At 58.5% G+C, this 26,676-nt stretch overlaps 2 protein-coding genes and 2 long non-coding RNA genes across 9 annotated transcripts; 2 read left to right on the top strand and 2 right to left on the bottom strand.

The window, feature by feature from the left end:
- The first annotated feature begins 337 nt into the window (after nucleotides 1-337).
- On the top strand, nucleotides 338-2,791 carry PGAM2 (phosphoglycerate mutase 2). The gene is made up of 3 exons (XM_077849893.1): nucleotides 338-856; nucleotides 972-1,152; nucleotides 2,587-2,791. Exons 1-3 carry the CDS (start codon nucleotides 338-340, stop codon nucleotides 2,751-2,753), a joined length of 867 nt encoding a protein of 288 aa, XP_077706019.1. The 3' UTR covers nucleotides 2,754-2,791.
- A 674-nt stretch (nucleotides 2,792-3,465) lies between these two features.
- On the bottom strand, nucleotides 3,466-14,327 carry DBNL (drebrin like). Of its 6 annotated transcripts, none has more exons than XM_077849887.1 (13): nucleotides 14,168-14,325; nucleotides 10,450-10,505; nucleotides 9,424-9,536; nucleotides 8,878-8,952; nucleotides 7,566-7,712; nucleotides 6,832-6,909; nucleotides 6,433-6,584; nucleotides 6,310-6,352; nucleotides 5,988-6,078; nucleotides 5,433-5,528; nucleotides 5,214-5,326; nucleotides 4,863-4,959; nucleotides 3,466-4,514 (listed from the first exon to the last, which is right to left on the bottom strand). In XM_077849887.1, exons 1-13 carry the CDS (start codon nucleotides 14,248-14,250, stop codon nucleotides 4,375-4,377), a joined length of 1,284 nt encoding a protein of 427 aa, XP_077706013.1. In that variant the 5' UTR covers nucleotides 14,251-14,325; the 3' UTR covers nucleotides 3,466-4,374. The 6 variants fall into 6 exon arrangements, with proteins under 6 accessions (XP_077706013.1, XP_077706014.1, XP_077706016.1 ...); XM_077849888.1 differs by having other exon boundaries at nucleotides 6,310-6,349; XM_077849890.1 differs by having other exon boundaries at nucleotides 14,203-14,282.
- LOC144284817 (uncharacterized) lies at nucleotides 6,339-21,018 on the top strand. The gene is made up of 2 exons (XR_013353234.1): nucleotides 6,339-9,053; nucleotides 20,777-21,018. It is a non-coding gene; the product is annotated as an uncharacterized LOC144284817 (long non-coding RNA).
- LOC144284818 (uncharacterized) lies at nucleotides 19,388-26,561 on the bottom strand. The gene is made up of 5 exons (XR_013353235.1): nucleotides 26,444-26,561; nucleotides 25,557-25,717; nucleotides 23,045-25,382; nucleotides 21,932-22,016; nucleotides 19,388-20,919 (listed from the first exon to the last, which is right to left on the bottom strand). It is a non-coding gene; the product is annotated as an uncharacterized LOC144284818 (long non-coding RNA).
- Between the last annotated feature and the right edge of the window lie 115 nt (nucleotides 26,562-26,676).

Genomic DNA, 26,676 nt, shown 5'->3' with positions numbered 1-26,676 from the left:
GCTGGGGAGGAGCCGGATTCCTGGGGGAGCCACAGGCAGCCTACCTGTATGCGTGTGCATACAGACACGTGCGCCCGGGCACACACAGGCAAGTGTGCACCCCCCACCTGACTCCCCGCTGCGTCCCTGAGGCCCCAGAGTAAGCTCGGGAAGGTTTTGTCCCTCTGCCTGATGGCCCCCGCCGGCGTCTCCGCCTCTCGTGGCGGCTCCGAGGCCCTGACGTCTGCCCTTCACACCCCGTGCCGCCCGGTGGCCGCCACCAGGCTATTTTAGGTGCTCGGGGCCGCCCTCCCCCAGGCTCTGCTACTGGCCACCTGCCGCCGCCTGTCCGCCTGGAATGCCGCCTGGCAGTTGGCCGGGGTGGGGGTGGGGACGGCCGGTTATAAGGCCGGGCGCCCCGGGAAGGCAGCCGTCCCTTCGCAGCCCGCCTCGTCCCGGCACCATGTCCACCCACCGCCTCGTGATGGTTCGGCACGGCGAGAGCACCTGGAACCAGGAGAACCGCTTCTGCGGCTGGTTCGACGCCGAGCTGAGCGAGAAGGGGGCCCAGGAGGCTGCAAGGGGGGCCCAGGCCATCAAGGACGCCAAGATGGAGTTTGACATCTGCTACACGTCCGTGCTGAAGAGGGCCATCCGCACCCTCTGGACCATCCTGGACGGCACGGACCAGATGTGGCTGCCCGTGGTGCGCACCTGGCGCCTCAACGAGCGCCACTACGGGGGCCTCACTGGCCTCAACAAGGCGGAGACGGCCGCCAAGCACGGGGAGGAGCAGGTGAAGATCTGGAGGCGCTCCTTTGACATCCCGCCACCCCCCATGGATGAGAAGCACCCCTACTACGGCTCCATCAGCAAGGTGAGCTGCCCAGGGCTCCAGGGGAGGGTCCAGGGGCAGCGCCCGGGGAAGGGCGCCCAGGGCCGCGGGAGGCACTGGCTATCTGGGGAGGGAACAGCAGTGTGGATGCCCCCAGGAGCGCCGGTACGCGGGCCTGAAGCCCGGGGAGTTGCCCACTTGCGAGAGCCTGAAGGACACCATCGCGCGGGCCCTCCCCTTCTGGAACGAGGAGATCGCCCCCCAGATCAAGGCTGGCAAGCGAGTGCTCATCGCGGCCCATGGGAACAGCCTGCGGGGCATTGTCAAGCACCTGGAAGGTGAGGCCACCCTCCCGCGGGGCGGGGGCGAGCATGCAAATCCTCATTTCAGCCAAGTGCGCCCTGGCCTGCAGCTCTGCAGACACCAGCACGCATGGGAGGGGTTCACACGGTCAGTGGGTAGGACCGAGAGACCATTCTTTAAAAACACTTTGTAAACTTGTTTCGCTTGTGTATGTCCTGGGACACTGGAAAATGAGTGTCGCGCCGAAGGCTGTGGATGAAAGGGCCCAGGCCCTGTGTAGGGGCTGGGAGGCCTGGGAATGGCCTGGCCTCCCGGACACAAGCCTGGGCAAGCCGCGGGAGGGCCCTGCCCAAGGACACCCAGCCCGGGGAAAGGCGGGGCCGTCTGGTCCACATCCATTTGTTGTGTGACCCTGGTCAAGTCACTTCACTTGCTGGGGCTCAAGCACCTTCTATGGGGTGGCGGGACTGCTCCCAGGACTGCCTATGCCCATCCCTAGGACCCCAGCTCACACCCACACCAGGCAAAGGTAAGACCAGTGAAACCTGGAGTGCAGGTGTGGAGCATTCCTGACCCCTGGCCCTCACTGGGTTCCCACTAAGGAGCACTGGGGGGTGGGTGGGGGACTATACCCTCCCAGCACGGCACACTCCTCCTCCGGGCTTCCTGTGAACGCACTCTACATTGCACAGATGCTCAGGACAGTCTAAGCATCGGAAAGGCCTTGCAGCTTGTTGGGACTGTGGGAAGTGGAAGGAGGCAGGTAGGGTGGGGAGCACCAAACCTCCTGCTCTAGGGGTCGACAGGTTGCTGGCCAGAGCAGACAGGTGGCTCCCCGCCAACGGCCTGGCCAGCCCCAGTCCACCTCCCCACAACCACCTTGTGGCCGTCCCTTCCAGGGACTAGGTCTGGGAGAGAAGCAAAGAGGCCAGCGACAGTCTCCCACTGTCCGCAGACCTGGGGGGTGGGGTGTCGGAACTGCAAAGGTCGAGCTGCTATTCCAGGCCAGGGGCTGCGGAGGCAGGCAGGGTCAGGTTTCCCCAGGAAACCGTGCCCTTTCCACCCACAGGGCCTCCCCTCCTGGCCACAGGAGGCCCTTCTCGGTGTCCCCTCCACAACCAGCTGTCAGGAGCACCCTTGCTCTGGATAGCCAGAACTTAGGAAGCTCTAAATACCCAACATCCATCAATCTGGCCAGAAAAGACTGATGTCAAGCCGAGGGCCCAGGTCCCAGTGGCTCCAGTTTGGGGGCACGAGGTCCCGGTTTACCACAACTTTCTGCAAGCCACTTGGGTCTCTCATTTCTGGCTGGACCTTCTTCAGCCCCATCTGCACTGTGGCCAGCTGCTGGGGGTGGGAGGGCTGCTGCCTGGCGGACTGGGCTCTGTGGCCCAGAAAGGTCACAGGGCCTGCTTCACGTGAGGGCGGGCAGCTGCCTGGCAGACTGAGGACTGTGTTCCCCGGCCCAGGGATGTCCGACCAGGCCATCATGGAGCTGAACCTACCCACGGGGGTCCCCATCGTGTATGAGCTGGACCAGGCGCTGAAGCCCACCAAGCCTATGCGGTTCCTGGGTGACGAGGAAACCGTGCGGAAGGCCATGGAGGCTGTGGCCGCCCAGGGCAAGGCTAAGTGAAGGGTGTGGGCTTCTGGCAATAAAGGCACCTCCTCCTACCACCTGGAGTCCCATGTGACCGACCCCAGCATGCCCAGCTCCCAAAGCTTTGAGCTTGGGGTTCCACAAACCTGGCCCAAGGGTGCTTGGCCCCTGCTGCCCACCTCCATTAGGTGTGAGGGCCCCAGGAACCAAGGGCAGGGGTCTGGTCCCCAAGCTGCGCTATCAGGTAAGTTCTGAGAGGCCCTCTATGGTGATGCCAAAAACTGAATGGCCACCTGGTAACCCTGATCTAGAACCAGGGTGCCTGGGGTGACCCAGCTCTGCCCAGGCAGCAGGGACAGCAACCATGGCCAGTTACCCCCAGATGGGGTGTCCTCTGCTGTCCCTGCAGCCCCAGGGTGAGGGGCAGGGTGCAGGGGTACCAAGCACCACCTCCTGAGAACAAGCCCACAGCAGCCTCAAAGCCTGCAACATGGGACCTGAAACCCCCACAGCTTGGGGGTGGTGGGGAGGAAACAAGATGGGCCAACTGCCAGCATCCAGGCCCAGTGGTCATCTTAGAGTGGCCTTCAGCCCAGGTGCTTCCACTTGGCACCTGCCAGGGCACACAAGGAATGGCCCTGCTGACATTCATGGGGTGCCAGGCACCTCACTCGATGCATACAAGTGCTGCCCTGTGTGGGCAGAGGGTCCCCATGGCATTCAGGAGACTGAAATGCAAGAGGCGGACTTCAGTCACATCTTTACTTTTATGCCTCTCCCAGGAGACCACGGTGGGCCCCAGGTCCGAGGGCGCAGCGTGCACACACACACACCCCAGACACCCGGGAAGGGATTGGTTTCTACACGGGGGTATTCGGGTCACAAGAGGGCAGTGCTCACTCCAAAAGCAGACATGAATGGGCCAGGACAGACAGGGTGAGACAGCAGGCACAGGCTGCTCTGGTTTCTGAGCCAGAGTCAGGGGAGCGCACACACCAGGGCCAGTAGAAGAGGGCGTGCCACATGGAAGGACACGTTTGCTGATCCTATGCACAGATCGGGGCTTAGTTATTTATCCTGTCCGCACTGCTCACTGTCTGCCACGCAGGCAGGGGGACAGAACTGGGAGCACAGGGCAGGGTCCGGAAAGATCACCTACTGCTGCCCAAACTGTCACGACCCACTGAGACTTTGGTCCTAAACTCTCAGTTCACTGACGCTGAGCCTCGCTAACAGCTGTAGTCAGCACCCTTTAGAGCCAGGAAAAGGAAAAGGCAAATACCCCTGCGCAGACCGCCCGGCGTGGCAGTGCTGTCCCCCTCAGGCAGAGGCCACGGAAGGGCTGGCCATGGGCAGGGTGTGGCTCCATGTCCTCTGTGGGGTCAAAGGCCAGGCTGGGAGAGCCTGGGAGCTGCGAGACCAAGTGTGGGAATCACAGGATATTGCTGCATCTAGGGTGACAAGAGGCTGAGCACCCAAGTCTGAGGGAGCCCAAGGGCTTGTCTTGTTTGGCGGCGGGGGGGGGGGGGGGGTCCCATTCCTGGAGGAGCACGGTGTGGCTCTTGTGCCGGGCACGCCACCTCTCCCAGAAGTAAGGAAAGCACATCTGGGTGGGGAAAGGAAGGACGGCCTTGCTGCAGCCAGCAGTGGAGGGTCCTCACTCAATGAGCTCCACGTAGTTGGCAGGAAACATGCCAAAGTGGCCATCTGGCCCGTAGCCACGCCACCAGCCCTCATCGATCACCTCGATGCCTGTGATGAGGTTCTCGGGGTCAAAGGAGATCTCAGTGTCGTCGGCTGTGGGAAGGGGAGTCTGCACTGGGGCTGGTGGTCGGGTGCCGGCCACTACCCCTGGGGCCCCCCACTTCCACACAAGCAGCCTGTTTCCTGAGGCTCCACCCAGGACCACTGGGGGCCCCGTGTCCAGGTCACCCACCTCTCTGGTCACTTGCACTTGCAGGCTCTAGCACAATGCTGGCACCTGGGATTCACGCCAACACATGCTGGGTGGCTGCCCAGAGCACCGGGGGGAGGCCTGGGCTGTGCGGGCCGTCCACCCCATCCTCCCCTCCCCTTTCTATCACCCTGAAGGAGCCTCCGAAGCCTGTCCCTTGACAGTGTAGCGGCGGGACCGCAGCACGTTACCTGCCTGGTAGTCGTACAGGGCCCGGGCACACAGCCCCTTCCCGCGCAGCCCCGGGTAGGAGTCCACATGCTCAGAACCGGCATCCTGCTGCAGCACCTGCCCCCCGAAGGAGAGAAGGGAAATCTGGGGTCCTAGTTACAGGCTCACTGGCTGCTGCTGCCCACCCCCCATGACCTCCCACAGCAGAGGTGAGGCAGACAAGTTACTGCAAGGGACTGCCCCAAGTTACACGAGATAATCCGCATGTAGGGAGCTACTGAAAAGTCAGGCATCCCGTGACTAGCGTGGCTGAGAGAGCATTTCTGGGTACGTGACCCCTTCACAGCCAGGCCCTGCTGTGGGGAACTCACCACTGGGGGCTCCTCATAGAGAGTCTCCTGCTCCGGGGGCTCCTCGTACACAGCCTCCTCTTCCGCCTGCACCACACATGGCGGACCGCTGGACACGGGCTCCTCATGGATATCTGCACAGGAGGATGCAGCCCACTCTGAGCCCGGGAAGGGGATCGCACACCCTTCCTCCCTCCCACTTCCCATCCCCAGCCCCCCAGGGGCGGCCAAATGCCTTGCCTGCCCTGGGCCTGGAGGAGGCCTGGGTGGGCTCCGGGCTGCGATGGGTCTCTGGCTGGGTGAGCTGTTTCTGCAGGAAGGGGCTCCGCAGCTTCCCTGCAAACCAAAGGTAAATGCACCTGCACTGGAGGAGGAGAAGATCTGCATCCTGCACTGGGACAATGGCTGTCGCACAGGAGGATGGGGGGGCACACAGCAGCTGAAGCGCCAGCGGCGTGCACACCTCAGACACCCAGGGCACAGCGTGGGAGAGGGCAGCAGTGTGGTCCTGCGTTGTGCGTGCTGCACCACGGGTTAATAGGGCCGGGCTGGAGGGTCTCCCCTCTGAAGCCACACATGGCCCTTGCTTTCCAGGTCTCTGCAGGATGAGGCTATGGGCAGGAAAGGGACACCTGAGGCCCAGGCTCCCCTCCAGAAGCCACTCTAAGGAGTGCAAGCTCTCCTTGCTCACTTGCCTGTCTGACGTGTCACTACCTCTGGGGGCCCCACACTGGGATCCTAGGCTCTCGCTCGGCCTGCCCCCACCTCACGGTGAGGTGCAGAGGGAAGACTCACCTGGCTGGGGGCTGGAGATAGAAGTGGTGGACATGGCCCTCTCCTTCTGCTTAAAGATCTCCCGCGGGTGTGCTGGCTGACTGACCGGCTCCTGTGGGGAGTGCATGTGGACCCAGCGGTGAGGGGTCCCGGATATGTGGGAGGGGCTCACGGGCCTCGTCCACACTGGCCGCTTCTGCCCTTCACTCTCCACTGCCACCTCCTGTGTACCCACAGGTCCCAGCTGGCTGCAGGACCTTCTCAGCGGCCCCCTCCCTAGGCCTGCTGGGCTGGGGCCCCGGCATATCAGGGACCCCTCAGGGTGGGAGCACCCACATCTCACCTGCTCTATGTTCCTTGAAGCCACTTCCTGCTGCTCACTCCTGCTGGGGGAGCAGAGGGAGGTGCTGCAGCCCAGCTGCAGCCCATGTGAGACCCTCCCTCTGCCCTCCCTCTGGGGCCTCACCTCTGGGGTCCCTCACTGGCCTGTGCCTCTTGATAGCGCTGCTCCCGGAGGGCTGCCTCCCGCAGCTCCCGTTCCCGGCGCTCCTGCTCCAGTCGCTGCCGCTCCTCCTCTGCCCGCCGCTTCTCTTCCAGCCTGCGATTCTCCTCCTCCTTCTGCAGGGAGAGCCGACCCCGCCTGCCCCACTCAGCACTTGCACAGCAAGCAGGCGAGCCTCCCTTCCTGCCCCCCCACCCCATGCAAGTGTGGCCTGTGCAGAAGCGTGCTCAAGCGCAGCCACTAATGAGGACACGTGTTCTTTATCATGAGAAACACAGGGACGGCAAGGAAGACACCCTGACACCTGGCACGCACGATCTCCTTGAGGGCTGGCTGTGCTCGACGCACCCGCACAGCACTCACCTCTGCTTTGGCCCAGAAGCTGTCTTTGCCGACCCTTTTGATCTCAGAGATGGCGTTGGTCTTCTGGTACACAGAGCCCTGTGGACGACAGAGGATCCGCTACAGGACCGTCTGCGGGAGCACAGAACGTGAACAATAGTTGTGGGGACCGTGCCTAGCAGTGGCAGTGACACCTGGCCCGGGGCCTCTTCACCAAGATGGCCTGAAGGCCCCAGGAACCACTGGGCAATGCCAAGGGGGTTTTTGGCTGCACTAGGCCCCAATGGATAGAAGCCAAGGAGGTTCTGAGGCTGGCCGCTTCTAGGAGCTGGTCCACTAGCCTCAGACAGCTGGTCACCGTGCCAGTGTCCAGGGAGACTCCACAGACTGCAGCGCTGCTTCGGGGAACTGGGCTCCCCATAACCAGGATGTCTGGTGTCTACCCACAGCTGGAAGGGGCCTGACCATCCAGCACTTAAAGCTCCCCCATGGTGCCCACCATCCAGGGCCGTTCAGGACAGGCTGGACTGTCCTGCAGAGCCTCTGACCACACAAAACAGGTGTAAGAGGCTCCAGAATAGCCAGTGGAACCAGCAGGCAGGGTAGAGGGCTGCTCCTCACGCCCACTAGCACCTGCCTACTAGGAGGCAGCTCCGGCTTCTCTCTGGCCTAGGCTCACCATCTGCACCTAGATCTGCCTCCAGGACCGGAAGCCCTTGAGGGATAAGACACGCTTGGCCCTGGGCAGCACTCACCACTGGGGCCTGAGGGCCTATGTCCTGGAAACGGCCACTCTCCTTGTGGAAGGCATAGTTGGCTCCTGAGGCCCTGGCCACTTTCTGCATGATGCACTCAGGCTCCACGTCCTCCTCAGCCCTCGCGTTGATGGTTACATGCGCCCCCTGCAGCAGGACAGCACCTAGGTGTTGCAGCTCCAGGAGAGGACAGGACGCAGCCCCAAGTCTGCAGAGCGCAGACAACTGCTGTCTGGGGTTCGAGGTCAGGAGACCCTGCTGGGGCCCTAGGCACGCTCTCCACAAGACCGACAAACTACCTTGAGGCAGAGAGCCTGTTCTCACCCCAGCACCTTGCCCCTTCCCAAGCTGATTCCCCAGGGCTGTGTGTTCGCTGCTGGAGGCCCAGGCAGGAAATAGTCCTGATTAACGAAATCAACAAATTAACGAAAAGCCAACTTAAAAAAGGATCTGGAAATGCAATTTCTGCAAAGAGCAAACCACTTATTTCTTCTTCCTTTTTTTTTTTTTTTTTGTCTTATTTATTCAAGTAATCTCTACACTCAACCTGGGACTTGAACTCAGGACCCTGAGATCGAGAGTCGCTCACTCCTCACACGGAGCCAGCTGGGCGCCCCAGGCACCAATTTCTTTTCTTTTCTTTTTTTTTTTTCAGGCACCAATTTCTTATTGAGAAGTCAGACCCATGACCTCACTCCCTGCTGGTAAACATCCAACAGCTTGGGATCCTCTTTCAGCTCCCAGATGGAGAAACTGAGGCATGTCTGAAAAAGCGTCAGCAGACTAGAAATCAAAGTCCTAGATCTTTCTGCCAGTAACCAAAGAAATGCAGGTTATCTGACAAGCAAACAACAAAGGCTTCTGGAACTAAACGAGGTTCCGCTGCGAGGACTGATGTAAATACACACGTAGGTTGGCTACAAACAGGGTACAGGGAAATGTGCCCGCTGAGGGGGCTGGGCACCTGCACCCTTCCTGCTCCTCCAAATCCTGACAACACGGCTGAATAAACCCTCACAAAACCAACGGAACCCAAGACCTCGCTCCAGATTGGCCTTCCCTGTGCTTGAAAAGGACAATCGCCTGTTCCTCCCCGCTGCTAACACCAGCTTGCTGGTCGCTCTGGCCGCAGCATGGCCCTCTGGGTGCTGGCCAAGCAGGAGCGCAGCAGCCTCTGCTCATGTCCTCAAGTCCAAAGAGAGCATCGGGGAGTGGGACCCACTTCCGGTTCTGGCTGTGATTCGCGCTCACGCCCGCCCAAGATCGCAGGAGCCTGGAGACCTGTGTGAGGCCTTCAGGGTGCAGCCCTCACCTTCAGAAAGCTGGCCATGGTGCTGACGTGGTTGGCGCACGCTCCCTTCCGCACATCGTTCACACCTTCACCTGTCTGCAACATGACACACCCGGCGTGACCTGCCAACTTCCCACCGCCCTGCCTCCCTAGGGACCCAGCAGAGGGACAACTGTGACCCTACAGCAGACCATACGGTAAGCCCCACATCCTTCAAGTCAAGGAGGTTCTTGAGTGCAGGATGACTGCCAGCTTCCACTGGTGGGGGTGGGGGGTTGCCTCAGAACCTCCTGGTCTCCCCAGGCCCTTCGCTCCCTCAGGACGACCCCCTGAAGGGGACAAATGTGTGGGTGTCCTGGACTGTACTGCTGGTTGTGGGAGTGGTTCTGGGCTAGCAGTGCTCCCGCTGTCGTCTGGGGCACAAGGACTTCATCCACCACCTCTGAGCTGCCCCAAAGACAGGTCCTCCTCCGCTCCCACCACGGAAGGCAAAGGAGGAAAGCAGGAAAGGGAGCTTTTCGGGGTCACGCCTGGATGAGAACTCAGAGGCCCCCGGGTTCCACATACCCAGTTGATGAGGACAAACTTGGGCAGGCCAGAGTTGGGGTCCTTCACCCTGCAGAAGGCGTACATCACCTTCCCGCTGTTGAGCTCCTCCACCATCTCCTCCAGGCCCCCCTCTGCAGTGGGCACAGGGAGGGTCAGAGGGTCCCACACCTGCTGCCTGCCCTGGCACAGTGCCCCCCAGGAGAGGAAATCCAATCTGCCTCGGAACCAGGGCTCAGTGCTGCCTGCAGAATCAGACTCCTCATCCTGCCCCCACTAAGTTGCTGCACAGGATCTGTGTCTGTAACAAGCACCTCAGGTGAGATGTTCCACATGCCAACCTAAAAACCATTAGTATAAAACCCAGACAGCTTCAGAAACAAAAATGCAACAAATGTTGACAGTCATGCAACAAAGTGGGCATGAAGCTTCCAAACAGAGGGTCTCTGCAACCATCTTCCTGCTGCCTGGACCCCACAAAGGGCCCTGAGCAGATGGGACCAGTCTGCAGTTGTGCTCGGGCTCAGCTCTCAGACCCTCCACGTAAAGATAAGGGAGTGATGGGCGCACAGGAGTGGGCCCTCTTCAGCTGTTCTTATCAGCACCCCCAAACCCACCCAGGCTATAAGGAGCTGGATCGAGTAATGTAGCTGGAGGGCCCCTACGGGCTTGGGGCAGTGCTGAGCCCCTACCCTGGGCTCTCACAGCAGAGCCCTGTGAGTACCCCTGGGGTGCTGGCAAGAAACACAGGGGCCTGAGACCTCCTTCTAAGCAGATGACCAGCAGGGAGTGAGAGGCAGGTTTTCTAGCCCAGTCAGAACCACTGAGCAGCCAGTGGAGGAGGTACTGGTGAGCACTCGCTGAGTAACAGAGCTGCATGTAGCTCCAACACCGACACTGTGGTGGGGAGCGGTCCTAGCAGCCTCGCCACGTGCTGGGACACCTCTGTGCCTGCAGTCTCCTTGCATTAGCTGTGATGGCCAAGGCTGCCAGGGAGCACCAATGCGTACAACCCGCCCCCCGCCGCCTTCACTGGGACATACTCACCCCCTGTGCCAGCCACACGGATGTCATTGCTGTTACCCTCATAGGTAAAGAGAGCCCTGAAACAAAACAAACAAGCTCTGTGGCCTTTGCCACACCTGCCAGGAGCTGAGCGTGACAGCCACATGGGCCCCACCAGACCCCACGGGCCTCCCAGGTACGAGAACTGGAGAAGACAGAGAATTCCCATGCCTTCCGGAACCAAAGCACCCCAGCAGGTGAGGCAGGAAATGGGAGTGCGCACACTGGACATCTGGGAAGGCAGCCCAACACACACCCAACACCACAGCCTGGTGCCTGTGTGCTCTGCCTCCCGAAAGCCTGAGGAGTTGGTGCAGCAGGTCTCTCTGGGCTTGGGACTCTCCTGGAAAACCCAGAAGCCATATGGGCCATGACTCAGCACGAAGTCAGTCTCCTCATGGGGCAGACTCCAGGGTTGGGAAAACTCTTTCTGGAGGAGCCTTAAGTCTTCACAGGTGACCCTGGGCTGCACCTAAGAACTTTGGGAAAGATTCATGCCTATGAACCGGGCCCGAGGTGTTCAGGAAATACAGCAAATTTTATTACGTCTAGGGCATGGAAAGTTGCTTGACCAGCACAGAGGTGACCCATGGAAAACTTTCTGGAAGAGGTGGCTTATCCACAGTCCACACAGGACCCAACCATCAATAGCCGCAGTTCAGCTCCAGGTGGCGCTGGCAGACGGAGGGTGGAGGGGGTGGGGTGCTGACCCAGCAGAGAGCAGGTCAGAGGCAGAACCTGGACTAGCGGGTCATCCCCCCATGCTCTGAGCACAGGCCTGCCCAGGCCGGCCAGACAGGGGCCACGGGGTAAAGAGCGTGATAGGAACCGGGACGCCTGGTTGGCTCTGTTGGTGGAGCGTGCGACGCTTGATCTCGGGTTGTGGCTTTATGCCCCATGTTGGGTGTAGATATCACTTAAAAATAAAACCTTAAAAAAAAAGAATCTGATAGGAATGAAATCAGCCTCCACTCAGCATCCCCAAGGCCTTGCTAAGGCCACCAGGCAGAGCTCCGAGTGTCAGAAAGTGGGAAGAAAGGAGCCCCAGGCCTAGCCGGTCTGCCTGGCAGGGGGACAGGCCTCCGAGGAGGAGACACACACTAGAAGGAACACGCCAACAGGGAAAAAATATGGGAGGTGCTGGACGTCCAGACTCTGGGGGCCGGAGTCCTGGCCAGCCTTCCTGCTGGAGGAAAGAAGCCTGTATATCTCGAAGCCACCCAGCCCTGGCTGCAGAAGATGGGGACGCTGGACAAGCTGCAGGGAGCAGAGATACTTCCTACTTCCAAGGGGCCCATGCCTGCTGCCTGCCCTCTATCTTCACTCCCCTCCACTCTGGGCTCCAGCCTAACCCACTTTCTGGAATGCTACTGGCTCAGAGGTTCATTCCCACATTCAACAGACTTCCGTCCATCTTTCAAATCACCGTGGACAAGTGGTGTGCTCACCTGGGCACAGCACACGGAGCATGGTGCACCAAGCACCTGGTAACGCAAGCAACCCTTCCAAAAACACGTACTGAGAACCTACCGCTTGCTGGTCCCTGGCATGAGGCTTCCAATAAACCCCAACAGGCCGGGACCATGAAGCTTACTTTCTAACAGGAGACAAAAAAGAAACCCATCCAGACTAACACCCTGTCAGGCAGCAAAGTAGGTGCAGGAGGTAAACTCACATGCCTCAGTCTAGAACAACCTCGGGAACCAAAGCAAAGACCTGTGATGCAGAGCTGATATGCGCTTGTTCCCCACCCTCCCTAGCTTCAGGCCCCCAACCGGCATAACCTGCTCTGCACCCACCAAGCCAGAGCCCACCTTGTCTTGCTGGTATCCTCTGCCCCATGTTCTGTACCCCTCTAGGTCACTGTCCATGCGAGCCCTGAGGGCACACAGCAGCCTTGCGCTGGGGACAGAGAGGGCCCAGCCTCTGTGGCGAGGAGAGCAGCGTCTGGCATGTATCTAGGGAAAGTCGCACAGGGCGCCAGGAGTCAAGTAAGGCCTCTCCAAGAAGGCAGTGTGGGGAGACCCCCAGGGTGATGTGGAAGGGTGCTCTAGAATGGGGAAGCAGCAAGAGTGAGAGGGCTCTGAGGAGGAAGCAGCTCACAAGTTTGAGGAAGAGAAAGAAGGCCACGGTGGTGGCAAACAGGTGTGGCCCCAGTGTGGTAAGTGGGAGGGGTGGCCAGAGGGGTCAGGAGCTGGCCACACAGCACCTAGGAGCCCAGGCAAGAGGTCTGAGCTTTATTCCACGTGAAAGAGGAAGCCACTGAAATTCAAGCAGTAACCTGTCTATATACTTGTTCAGTGGATAAGTGGGGACAGGCCACACATTCTCTGTTGGGATGTTTAAGGCTGTGATAATGATGAGGGAAGCCAGGGTCTGTGCCACTGCGTGTATGACCTGCAGTGCTGCAGGAGGCTGGCTGGTCAGATGGAGGTGGGGGGCTCTGACTGGGCGAGGGGACAAAGGGAAGGTAGGGTGGCAGCAGACAGCTGTGAGACGCAGCCCAAGGAATAGCTAGAAACGTGGGAGGCCTGGACTGCCCACTGGGCTGTGGGACCTCCTCCCCAAACCAGTGATGGTCCCTAAGAGTGAAGACTCCCGAAGGAAGGCAGTAGGAGGCCTAGGACTCCGTCAGGTAAGTTAGCAATGGCTATGCTGGACAAGAAAGGGGACGTGAAACAGCAACACCCTAAGCGAGCGGGACTGGAGAGGGACAAACAACACTCCCAGGTTCCAAAGTCAGGTGGCCTCACGTGGATGTGAAATGGGGCACCCAGCGCGGCGGTATGGTGGTTTGGAGGAACAGCAGGGTTCTCTGAGAATGGGAGAGGCAGGACGGGGGTGAGGGTGGTGACACTTGGAAACTCATAGAAAAATGAGAGCCTGATGTGTGCGCGAACTCCCTACAGCATCGTGGGAAGGAGGCGGCACTGAAGCCCTTCCCAACGTGTTCCCCACGAGCTGCTGGCTCCCCGGCAACACCGCGCAGAAGGCCCCCCCGGGGTCCCCTGTGTCCGTAGACCCAGCTAGCCGGTGCTGCGGCGAGCGCGTGTCCCCAGGCCTCGGTGCTGGCTGCAGGGCTCCGCGGCTCTGCCACCCTGAGAGGGACCTGCCCCTGCCCCTGCCCCTGCCCCGGGAAGACGCTCCTTCACAGCCGGTCACCCTTGGTCATCACACTCAGCGTCTTTCTTAGGAAATGCTCACAACTGGTCAGCGAAACTGAAGGCCACCGGGAACGCAGCGGAGGGCCCCGCGCAGCCAGCGGGGCCTGCAGGACCCACAGCCGCCCAGGGCCACCGCACACCGACCGCCCGGGAGGGCGCCGGGGTATACGGGGGACGGGGCGGCCGCGCAGGGCTCACGCCGGAAGGGCTGTTCTGGAAGGAGGGAGACTGAAGCCCCCAGGCCCGGAAACCCGGAGCCCCACGCACACCCGAGCTCCCGGGCGGCCCGGCGCGGCTTCCATCCCTCGCGGAGGGCTGCGCAGAGCCCCTCGGTGCGGGGGTGTCCTGGGCGGGGCCTCCGGCGGGGAGCGCGGCCGGGGCGCGGCGGGGCCGGGGCCGGGGCCGGGGCCGGGGCCGGGGCCGGGGCCGGGGCGCGGCGGGGGCCCCCACCCCCACCCCCACCCAGCGGACGGCGGGACCGCGGTGCGGCGGCTCACCTGCGGCCCCCGGGCCCCCCCAACCCCCCCGGGGCCCACCAGTCAGTCGGGGACTTCTCGGTGACCACCCTCACGTAGGCCTCCTGCAGCGCCGGCCCGTTCCGGCTCAGGTTCGCAGCCATCGCCGGCCCCGCGCTCCCCTCGCTACCGCCACCGCCGCCGCTTCCGGGCCCCGCCTACCCCCGCGACCGGAAGCGGAAGCAGGGTGGAACGGCCCTAGGGGAGTGGGCGGGGCCCGGCGCTCCGGGTAGGCTGAGCCGAGGAGCGCGGGCGCGGCCCGCCGCGCGTTTGCCTAGTGCTGTCGCAGTCGGCGCCGCGGCCTGGGAACGCGGCTCAGCACCCCAGGCCCTCGCTCCGTGAACGAGGCGCGCGCGCACCGGGGGCACCGGCGGGAACGAGCGCCGCGTGCGGGCCACGGCTTCCTGGGCCTCTGAGCCTCCCCCCCGCCCCTCCCCGCAGGCCCGCGCCCTGGCCCCAGGCTGCCCGGTGCGCCCCGGGGGCCCCCACGCAGGACCGCCCAGGACCCTGCAGGCCAGCGCGCCCCCGTTTCTTGCGAGATCAATCAGCGAAGCGGAGCCTCGGGGCGCCTCCGGGCAGGACCTGCCGAGGTCGGGGTGTCGGCGTCCAGCTGTGCAGACGCGGGCCTGTCACCGCCATCTGGGCGCGTGGGTCACGGGCTCTGTGCGCCCTTGACGTTCGACTGACGGACAGTGGGGGCCGGGAACCCTGCACCCTTCAGGCCCTGCCGCCTGCAGCCCCTCCCGCCCGCAGTCCGCCCTGGGTCTGCCCTCCTGCAGGAGCCGGGTCTCCCCCTTCTCCAGGAATTGCAGGCCTCCCAGCTCCCCCCATCTTTCATTTGTTTATTCTTCGCTAACTCGTCCTCTGTTCTAGTTTTTCCCTCAGGACCCCTTCAGGTGACTTTCTGCTCCTTCCCAGCCGCTCCCGCGGCTCCAAATCCAGGGACGTTCAGCCCTCGGCCTTACTGTTCAGTCTTCTTCTTTTTTGGCTCCAGTGCATCTTTGTTTTTTTTCTTCTTTCTCTGGAACTGGTCTCTATTTAATCACTGCCTAGTTACCAGTTGCTTAGTTCCCCTGGCTGCCAGGCCCCAGCCTAGGGACCCTGGACCCCTGGGAGGTCAACATATTAGCCAACTTGGGGAGAACCCACATTGCCTGAATCAGGCTGTGCAGGCCGAAGAGACAGGTCTCTTGGTTCTGGAAATAGATGAGCTGGGTGTGGTAAGCAGGTGCATCCACGATGGTGAGGGAAAAGCAGGGAGACCCAGGCTCCATGTAGAGAAGGCTCTTAGTGGGGTCCCTGGTGTGGGAGGGTGGGGGCACCAGGGTTTTGCTTTCTGCTCCAGGATGTGGGAGCTTGTTTCCACCTAACAGGCCAGAAGAGGTCTCTCTGGACAGGTAAACCTGGAGCAGAGACTGGCTATGGGGTGGGGAGCATGGCTGTGGAAGATCCAGGAAGAAGTGCTTTGGGCGGAGGGAACAAGATGTGTCGGGGCTCTGAGGTGCGGGGGAGCCAGTCTAATGATGGGCTGATGATGGAGAACAGGGAGAGGGAGAGGAGGGAAGCTGGGTCCCAGGGGACCCTGTAAGTCAGGAAAGGACTTTGCATTTTATTCCAGGTATAATAGAATCCCAGGGAGAAGGGGGCTCTAATTAGAGAGCATTGTGATCTGGTGATATTTTAAAGGGGTCCCTCTGGTTGCTCTGTAGATGCTTCCATGCTTGATCCTCCAAGTGTGGCTTGTCTATGTTCCTGTTTCCTCAACCTATCACTCTTTTTGGTCAGCTACTCAGTTTGAGAATGTGAGATGTCCCCAGAGGTCACCCCAGACTCCTCTGTCTTCTCCTTAACTGATTCCCTACTCTCCAATGAGGGTCCACGTGCTCTTCTTGCACGTGGGTGCACACACAGCTGCTTTACTCCTGGTGGGTTCAGATGGCAGATCTTGGGCACAAAACCGGAGCCAGAGCCAGTGTCCTCTGCACTCTAAGGCAGCTGACCATGTCCTAAAGGCATCCAGGCCAAGTGTGGAGGGAGGATCTTGCCAACAGACTCCCTTTGGCGCCTGCCATGTAGATAGAACTAACAGCGTGAAAAAACAGACCACTACTGCTCAGTCATAAAAAAAGAAGGAAATCCTGTGATTTGCAACACCACGGATAGACCTAGAGGGTCAGTGAGTCAGACAGAGAAAGACAAATAATATGATTTTGCTCATATGTGGAATTTAGGAGAATGAACCAACCAACAAAACAAAACAGAGACAGACTCAGAAATAGAGAACAGACTGGTGGTTGCCAGAGGGAAAGGGGTGGAGGGGTGGGCGATTAAACAGGTGAAGGATAGGAAGGGGTACAAACTGCCAGTCGTGAATGTCACGGGGATGAAAAGTACAGCAGAGGGAATATCGTCAATAATGTGTGTGGTCACTTTGTGCGGTAACTCGTGGTGAGCATTGAGTAATGCACAGAATTGTCCAATCACTGTGTTGTACACCTGAAACCAATATCACACTCTAGATGAAGGATAGTTCAGTTAAAAAATATACATTATCCCCTTGTGAGACATATAGTAACACTGTGTATACACAGTTTTCATAGAAACAATGTACTGAATCAAAACAAGAAAAAACCCTGACAAGCACAGTGTTTGCGTCCATGTGGGCTCCTCTCACAGAGCACCACAGTAAACAATGGAAATTTAGTTTTCACAGGACTGGAGGCGAGAAGGCCAAGATGAAAGGGCTAGTAGTTTCGGTGTCTGGTGAGAGCCTGCTCTCTAGTTAATAGATGCCTGTCTTTCGTGGAGTCCTCACCTGGTGGAAGGGGGTGAGGGGGCTCTGTGGGGTCTCGTTCAAAAGGGCACTAATCCCCCTCATGGAAAAAAAAATCTCCTTCACGAGGGCTCCACCCTTCTGACCTAAAAGTCCCAGCTCCTAGTATCATCACTTCAGGGACTGGGATTTCAGTGTTGAAATTTCGGGGGACACAGTCATTCAGGTCATTGCAACCATTAAGTGGGGATTGCTGCTGATGCAAAGCCTTCATCAAAAGGAGTGTCCATTAGCAGAAAAAACATTTTCTGTTAGCCACCGGGATGACATCTTTCCGCTCCAGCAACACATGGCTGCACTCCTACAGAGTTAGAGAAGTGGGACAATTGCTCTTCCTGTCCTAAACAGAAAACCTTACACTACATGGTAAGTGGAACCCAGTAAACAAATACCTGATTAAAACAACACCGCCACCTTCCTAGTGGAGTCCCTATGATGATGTAAGCGGAGAGTAAGAAGTCAATGGCAGGGAGGTGGGCGAGCTGCCTTCCTGACCCTGGCTGGGGACTCTGGCCCTGGGGCAGGGGGGTACCTGCAGGGCATTAAAGTCTCGGCTCTGAGGGGTGGCCCATGGCAAGGACAAAGCATCCTCCTGCAGCAGGAGGATTGCTCTCCTGACACCCCAACTGTTTACAGAGGCCATGCTTGCTGTGAGTGTCTCAGGCTCGCGCAGCCCCACAGCCACCCCAGCAGCCATGCCTCCATCCCCATCCTGGCTTTGGGAGCTGGTGGGCCCTTTGGCCTCTGGTCATTCCTGGCTTTCCTGTGCTCTGGCCAGGCTGCGATTATTCCTGAGAACAAACTCAGAGGCAAGGCTGGCCCAAGCCCCAGAGGGCACTTCTTTCATTTCTTCACATGAATAGAGGGACGGAGGCAGCTGGTGCCTGTGTTTGTGCTACTGAGAGGTCTATGCTCCGATGACAGTGACTGTTTCCCTAGGGGTCCAGGGTGTGAAATGGTCACAAGCTAGCTTACGTGAATTGTGCCGTTCACTTCCCAGGAACACCCATATTCATCTTGCCAGTCCTCAGTGATGCTTCCCTGACTCCATTTACCTCAATGCTCCCTGTGGCTCCCTGACGGCCCCAGGGCCCCAGTTTGGGAACAGCCATGTGAGAGAGCGTCCCCAAGTGCCATGCCAGCAACCAGAATGTGCTGTGAGCCCTCCGGGGCCTAGTGTGGGCAGAGCTGCTCCCTCTGCCTGTGGAGTCTTCCTCCCTGTCCATGCTTCTCCACCCTGTGGCCTCCTCAGTGGGCTACCAGAAGGCACACAGCATGCTTTCTTTTTCTAATTCTCTTTCCCTTCCTTCCACAGCTTGCACACTGTAATCATGGAATCAATGCTTGGCTAAAGCCTTGATAGCATTAGGAAGTGATTAGGAGGGCTAGCCAGCAGTGACAACCTGCTCCTATGAGCAGCCCCAGGCACCATTATGGGGGGGCAGGGGGCAGGCGGGGGCAGCGGAGGTGAAAGGCAGGCTCCGAGGGGCCAGCTCTATCATTGCCCCCCAAAGCGGAGCCCGGCCCAGCCCCTGCATTTGGAAGAAGGCCTGTTGCAGATAGTCTGTGGGCCTCTCTGCGGGGTGTTGAGAGGGGGCCTGGGACAAGCAGGGAGGGTAGGGACGGAAGGAGACATTTTTCAGTGAACTCAAGAAATTGCTGTCTGGTCTGATAGTTTTTATGGATTCTCTATAGCTGTTTGGTTTTGTGACTGATAAAATCTGTCAACAGAGAGAAACTGGTGTGATGGGGATGACGAGGCCAGCAGACTGGCCAAGAAGAATGATAGGTACTTCTGTCACCAGCAGGCAGCACCACCTGGCACTAGGCTGCTGTCCCAGGGAATGGCAGCCATATCCTCCATTTGTCACAGGACCAGCCTTTACTCAGCACTGCTGGGGAGGAAGCATGTGTCACAGTGAGAATGGCCAGTGGAGAACAGAGGCAGAGGACAAGGAGGGGGTGGTGAGGGCCCATGGTGACCTCGAGGCTCTTTCTCAGCACCACCTCTCCCTGGGTACGAGGGACAGACCTCAGGCAGAGAGATCTGCAGACCAGTCCCCCAAGCACGTCTCTGCCCCCTCCTTCTTTTTAAAGATTTTATTTATTCATTTGACACAGAGAGAGAGAGAGAGAGAGACAGAGAGAGAAGAGAGGGAGTGCAAGCAGGGGGAATGGCAGGGAACTACAGAGGGAGAAGCAGATTCCCCACTGAGCAGGGAGCCTGACGTGGAACCAGATCCCAGGACCCTGAGATCGTGACCTGAGCCGAAGGCAGACGCCTCACCCACTGAGCCCCCCCCCCCAGGTGCCCCTTGCTGTTTTCTGGCCCCCGAAGAGACTCAGTCTTGACTTGCAAAGACAGAAGCCTGCCCATCCTCGGGCATTTGCAGTGAGGTGGTGTGGAATCCATGGCATTGACATCATGCTCAGCTGTGAGCTGCTAAGACTGCTGGACATGTGCATCCCAGCATTTTGATCCCTTGTCAGGATATTTTGACCCTGTGCCACATTCTTGGAACTCCCGGGTCTTCCCAGAGCCTGACAAAGGACCAGATCTCAGCACCATCCAGCAAACCCAGATACCTGTGGTCGGGGTCAATAGTTATCTGACTGAGCACACACATCATACCCCCAGGTGGGTTTTGGGATCTGCTGTCCAGTTGCTAACCTAGGACTTGCCTTGGAAACACGTGTCTGAGCATGGGTGACACAGGAGCTGCAGGCAGCACAGTGAATTTTAAAATAAGGCTTTGACCTTAGAAACCTGTTCTTGGGGCTGACCTGAGGCCTGGAAGGCATGACATGCAGGCGAGTTCCCTGGGGGAGAGAGTCTGGGGGTGTGCAGAGTCAGGCCTGAGGAGCAGCACCGCAGGGACCCATCCCAGGGGTCTGGCGGGTACGTGGAGGAGTTCAGGCTTCCAAGGTGATAATGCACAGCGTGGCCTCTGAAGGGCTGGCTGCATTCTCTCCGCTCCGTCTCTTCAGCACAGCGTACAGGCTGGGGGACATTTTCAATGGACTCAGAAAGGTCACCAGCCCCCCGGGTCATAAGCTGTAGTGCTTGAAAGGCTCAGCGTGGCACCCGCAGTCTCAACGCCAACCTGGGCCTAGATATTCCCTCTCTGAGGATTTGTCTCTAAAATGTGAAAATGCCCCACCATACTGTGCTTTGTGATGCTTGGCTGCAAGGTATGAGGTGACCACTGTCTGAAGTGGCAAAGCCAAACGCATAAACTTCCCAGGGACTATGGTGATGATGGCATTCTTCCCATCTGGTAAGATTTATCTTCTTGTTTAAGTGAAGACCAAAGGGATAGCAAAACAAAACAAAACAAAACACAAAAATGTAAAAGCCAATCCTCACCATGGTGAGGAAGAGAATGGGGCCCGTGGAATCCTAATGATAGCCTTCTGGTAACAGAGGGTCCTCCATGGGGACCCCACAAAGGGATCAGACCAAGGCTCACACTGCTGCCAGTTTTGCTAAGAAGTGATGTGAACCTCAGGAAACTCTCTGGAAAGCGTCAGCAGTGAACTTGTGCTATAATTTGAGAGTTTCTGGAGGAAAGCAACCTCCTGTGATCCCCAGGTCCAAGGTCTGGAGGCTTCCTTCCAAACTCTGCAGACCTTTCCTTCTCTGCCCCCTGCCCTTGCTCATCCAGCACGACGTCCATGGCTGTTCTGGGAGTGGACCAGCCTTGGAACCCACTTAGAGAAGACCATTTAGAGACCCTCAATTTTCCTCCATCTGTGAGGGTTCAAGGAGAATAACTCCTCTCTTGCCCTTCTCCCAGGGAACCTGATCTCAAACCTCAGAGCTCGAAGGGCAACCCTGAGAACCTGTTGCATCAGAAACGGAAGAGTGAAGGCCAGTCACTCAGCAGGGATCATGTCACTCATGAAGAATATGTTGAAAGTTTGCTGTTCTGAAAGCTTCCTGGAAGAAAAAAAAGTAGACATAAATGTCAGCTATCGCTTAGGGTGATGAGTGAATTATGTTTTAATTTATCCTTAATAAAAGTCTGCTCTGCTCCGCTCCCTGTGTTCTGGTCTGTGAATGGCTCACACTTGGACCTACTGGAGGTTCCAGGTAGGAACACAACCCAAATCTCTCTAGGTTTCACAATTTTGCTCTTGCTTCTAAAAAGACTGTCATCTCTGATGGAGCGTTATGTGTTTTATGTCCTGGCATTCTATTGGCTGCTTCTCAGTGTGAGGGGAGACCGGCAGCACTCAGGGTTAGAGAGAATGCCCAGTAGGAGCCACAGGGCAAGGCCCCCACTTCCCAAGGAGGCTGAACTGAGAACCCAGGTCCAAGGTCTGGAAGCTTCCTTCCAAACTCTGTAGGCCTGTAAAGGCCCCATCTGGCCTTTGAGTGTAGGCCTTTAGTGTTCCCAATTCCCACGGAGGCTCACGGCCTAAGCCGAGCCTTCCCAAGACGGGGCTCTTCAGCAGATGGGATGGGAGGTAAGCCTGCACAGTCTGCCTTGGACACCCCAAATGCACTGAGTTCTAAAAGGCAAAAAGCTCATGGTGAGGGGCAAGGTTGAGGCTCCTGTCTGGCACAGTAGTGAGTGATGCTACCCTTAGTGAGGCTGGAAAGGGGACACGTGGGGCACTGTACCCCCAGGAGATCGGTAGTGGGTCCGGTGGCGGAGCTGTTTCTGTGAAGCTAGGGAGGCTGGAGATCATAACTGTGTCTGCTGATTTGGCATCAGGAAGCGCAGTGGCTGAGAGTGGCTCAGCATCTGGGGCAGCTTCTCTCTCTCTCTAAATAGGCTTCATGTCTCATGTGGGCTTGAACTTATGACCCTGAGATCAAGGGTCACCTGCTCTACTGACTGAGCCAGCCAGGTGCCCAGGGGCCAGCCTCTCCCGCACAGTGTTTCTGTGCCCATGCTCTCACTAGTCTGTGGTACCCAAAAGGAAAGAGGGGGTGACACTATTACCCGAACTGTTCACTTCCTTCTTGTGAGAGTGGAGAACACACCGAATGCAGAAGAGATGGTGCTGCTTCTTGTCGAACACTTGGGGCTGATGAGTGAGGGAAATAAAGGGTGGTGGTCATAGTGGAAGTGAGTGTGGCCAGGGGTTTCCTGGTTGCTCAGTTGACTAGCTGCTGTGGGAGCTGCTTCTGTGGCAGAGCTGCTCCCTTCCTCTGGCCCCGATCTATAACATGGGGGCATGGGGCTGGGGACAGGTGCACAGAGACCCCTGGGGGCTAGTTCCAGGCTGTCCAGCACCAGGCCACAGGCTTTGGAGCCTGGCCACTGGGAGTATCCTCGCCACCCTGGGCAGGTGTGGGGCAGGCACTGGCACAGGGCCAGTGAGCCTGGGCATTTATCCTTGTGCTCAGAACAAGACCTGGTGCCAGGAGGAATGTAAGTAAAAGAGATTTGTCATCAGAGGAGGCAATGAAGAAAATCATGTTTGGTAGGCCTAAAAAATCTCCTAATAAGTGTTAAATAAATACAAACAGTTTTGTTAAATAAATACAAACAGTTTAAACTCTAGTCAATTAAAATCTCTGTCATTCAGGAAAACTCAGTGAGGGAAATAATGAGATCTATAAAGATTTCAAGAAAAATATGTTGGAAAAACAGCATTTCATTTTAACCTCTTCAGACGGAAGAGAAGAAATAAACCAAGAGATTCAGTGGAGATGTTCTTGGAAAGACCCAGCAATCCCTGCTGGCCCCGGGCCCCATCCACTGAGATGCAGCTCAGCTCCCAGGACCACTGCACCTTTTTCGCCACGGCGTCCATGCAGGTGACCACCTGGGAGGATGAGTCTCTGCCTGTACCTGCGTCACCAACCCTGGCCAGGCCCCACGCTCTAGTGCATGGCGTTGTGCCTGCCAGATGGGCCACAATTCTTCACTTCTGGGTCGGGTGATTGCTGTTTAGAGTATTGGCAGTGAGGCTCTGTCAGTAGCAACAACACACTGCTGACTTCTGAGCCTCAATCAGCAAACCGACCTCAGCGGTGTTTCCTGCCTCCACCGGCCTTGGCCTCACCCTCATATATCTGAGCAGACACAGCCTCATCTCATGCTACTAACCTCAGACTTTAGTCCGGAGTTGTCTTGCCATCATTCTCCTGAGTTCATTCCTGGTTGACCATTGATGCTGGTGGGCTCACAGGCACTACTATTTTAGGGTTCAGTTGCAGCAGCTGGTGAGTTGCCCAGGAGGGCGAGCTGCTTCTACCACCTTCTCCATCGTCAGAGTAGGAGGATATGTTCACGAGAGGGACGGGGGTCTGAGGGCATGCACATGCTGTGAGAACCTGCTTCATCAAGAAGCGGCACCTTGGGATGGGGCCCCAGGGGCAACCAGATACGACACACACTTCTCTCTGCTGGCCTTGTAGGTGTGACCTCCTCTGGCAGCAGAGGGCCAGTGGGGCTGAGGTCCCAGGGCAGGCAACTGAAGGGTAAGTGCCCTGGGTCAGCTGCAGCCATGAGACTGCCAGGTGGGCCTGGGTCCGGGGAGCCCTCCACGAATAGAGCAAGTCTTCCCTTCAATACCCATCTGAACTGTTCTGCTTGATGTTCCAGGCGTCACAGAAATTTGCTCTGCCCACGGACTGGCTGAGCAGTGCCAGATACGGCTGCTCCAGGGCCTAGTTCCCTGCTCTGCTGAAAGCCACTGTCTTTGGCCACACACCATGCATCTCTGTGGCCTGGTCCTAGGCCCCACTCACCAAGAAGGAAGTGGAAACTTGGAGCATTGCAGTCCAATGCTATCTGTCCAGAGTCACAGGGAGAGAGAAGAGTGCTCAGTGAAGAGCAGGGCGGGCATGCTGCATGCCTCTACCTCTTCTGACACCCTCTGTACCATGGGACGTGCAGCACATCCCTGGGCTCTGAGGGGGAGATAAGGACATCTGAGCCCGTCTTCCGAGGGGAGGGTGAACTCCAGAGTATGAGCTTCATGCACGAACCTGGCTGACTGCATTCCTCCTTCCATGTTTCGGCCTGAAACAGACCTCTCTCATGAGCCCACCTTGTGTCTCTGGGCATGTGGACCATGCTAGTAACCCCCACCTCTCCGGTCATCCCCCAGCACCCCAAATATAGTTAGCCACGGGGAGTGTTTGCACCACAGAAGCCAGCAAGCATGAAACTGAGGGCCACGTTTCACCCCACGGGGTTGGTTTTCAAACACGTACCCCAACTCCACCACGGGGGAGTGCTCGGCATCCAGTGTGTCTAAATGCCTGATGCATGCGTGCTCAGCGCTCAGGAAGCAGCAGTACGGTTGTCAGGGCCACGGTGGACTTGGGGAAGTAAGGTCATGGGAGGTGCCAGAGGACACATTCAGATGTGCAGTGTGCCTCCCGACTCTTGTGCGGGGGTCACATCGTCTGCGATGCCACATGAATGAATGAGCCCCCGGGTGGAAGGTCTGGAGAGGCCGTGGGAAGCACAGGGGGCAGGAGAAGCTGGCAGCACCAGCTGAGTCTCTGACACCCCCGGCCCACTGGGCTTCTCCCCAGCACAGGCTGTCCCCTGGCCTGAGAACACACGTCCCTCTTGATTGGGGTGCTGAATGAGCACTAAGACCGAGCATGCCCTGAAAGGCCAGAAGTGGTCTCCACTGAGACACTCCAACCAAGGAGTTTCAAATGCCAACTGGCATTTCCAAGAAGCACAGTATGATTCGAAAGCAACCATTCCACTCGAGCATTGCACTTCTGTGCCTGCCCAGGGTGGTTGGAAGACAGGTCTGAGTCCCAGTTCTATGACTCGGAGGTCTTTGGGCCTCAGCATAACCATCTGGTTTGTTGTGATGACAGCACTTGCTACATAATTTGCAACATGAAAATGTAGGAGCTCTTGTTCAGTAATTATTAAGAATTTTAGGCTGGTGACTGCACAGCATTAATCCAGGGGCAGGACTCATCACAAGGGCCCATTACCTGTAGTAATGAAATGTATGGGTGTGGCTGTCACAGGGAGGTGGGATACAGCTCAGGCAAGGCACTAATCATTCCCAGCCTCCTGTCCCACAGGTTTGTGTAGAAAGTTAAACGAGATGGTACATGTTTAGCAAGTGCCTGGCATGTTCCAAGCACTCAGTATGAGTTAACTGCCATTGATACTGCAAATTCCTCATAAAGTGAATAAATGCCTGGATGAGCACTGTTGTGCAGCGAGCTTACATTTGATTGCCAGAAATGGAATTACAGGGTCTCTATGGGTATGACTCATTTTTTTTTTATAAGTAGTTCTCCAAAAAGGAATGTTTTTGGCAAATTATTCTCTAAAAGGGGTCATCTGTCACCCTAGGACTCCAAAGCAGGTGAGTCACAAGTTGCGATCTGTGTTATAAAAAGTTGTGGCTGCAACGTGGCTGGAGCGGGAGGCCCTGTAGAGCTGGCTCAAGTTAATGCCTCTGTGGGATGGACACGAAAGCAGGAGCAGGACTTGGATGGCAGGGCAGAAGTTAGGACCCATGGGACTTGAGGACTGCACGCCACCCCCACCCCATCCCCCACCCGTGAAAGTAAGAGGGAGGGGCCGCGTGGGCAGCTAGGGGGCGGTGGTGTCATTGCCTAGGGACCCGCACATGGTGCGGCGGTTAGCAGGGCTGATTTGAACTTGCGGTTTGGAACATGCAGGCTGATGAGATCTGTAAACGGGGAACTGGTTGGAATCAGTTTGGACGTGAGGACGACGTGGGACCCGCAGATCCAGGTCGTGGAAGTCACCGGGCCATTGGGAACTTCCCTGAAAGAAAGCCTTAGAGGAAGACACAGAGCTGTCTTTGCGGGGGTGTGCCCTGACCAAGGAAGGCCTCGCTCCGTGACTGCATGTCAGGGTCAAGTAGGCGACCGCTCAGCTCGGGTGCTTTGGAGTGTTAACCCTAGCATTGAGTTACGGGTGCGCCTTCACCACACAGGGAACGGCCACGTTTGACGCTGTGAGAGAAGCGAGATACAGAGTACAGCACAGCTAGTTTTCGGCAGGTGGACGATCTGGACATGCCTCCTTCCACCGTCGTGCAGGCTCCGGACGCTGGCGATCTCACGAGGACTCCCGGCTAACCGCCGTGACCCAGGCCCGCCAACCCGTGCCCATCCCCGGCACCGCCACCCGCCGCCGTCCCTGCTCCGCCCCCAGGGCTGCCCGCGCTGGGGAGCGTGCGAGTCCCTTTCTGCACCGGCAAATTCCCACGTGTCCCCGGGCCCCAGCTCCAATCTCCAGGCCTCTGGCAGCGCTGCAGAGACCTCGACGAGGGCGAGCGCTCCTGGCTCGGGGACTCCCCCCCCACCCCCGGGCCGCCCCGCACTCCTGGGGACTCCAGGGCAGGACCCAGGCTCCGCAGGCGAGAGGCCCCACCCACCGCCCACCTGCCCCCGCCCCCTGACTCCCGCCTACCAGGCCCCACCCCCGGTTCCCCATCGCCCACCCGCCCCACATGGCCCCGCCTTCTGCCCTCCAGGCCCCGCCCACCTGGCCCGCCTGGCCCCGCCTTCCAGGCCCTCGCCCATCTGACCGCAGGCCCCCCTAGGCCCCGCCCCCACGTGACGCGAGCCCCACGTGACGCCGGCGCTGCGCCTGCCCTTTTAAGGCGGCTCCGCGGCGGCTGCGCGGGGTCCTTCCCGGGTGTCTGCCTGCGGAGTGGCCTGGTGCGCGTGCGCGGCGCGGGGCACCGTGGGGCCGGCGCCGGCGAGCGGGGCGCGACC

The sequence above is a fragment of the Canis aureus genome, chromosome 15 (genome assembly GCF_053574225.1).
Source record: "Canis aureus isolate CA01 chromosome 15, VMU_Caureus_v.1.0, whole genome shotgun sequence".
Lineage (NCBI taxonomy): Eukaryota > Metazoa > Chordata > Mammalia > Carnivora > Canidae > Canis > Canis aureus.
Note: the sequence above shows the minus strand (reverse complement) of the source record. Positions and strands in the feature narration are given on the sequence as shown.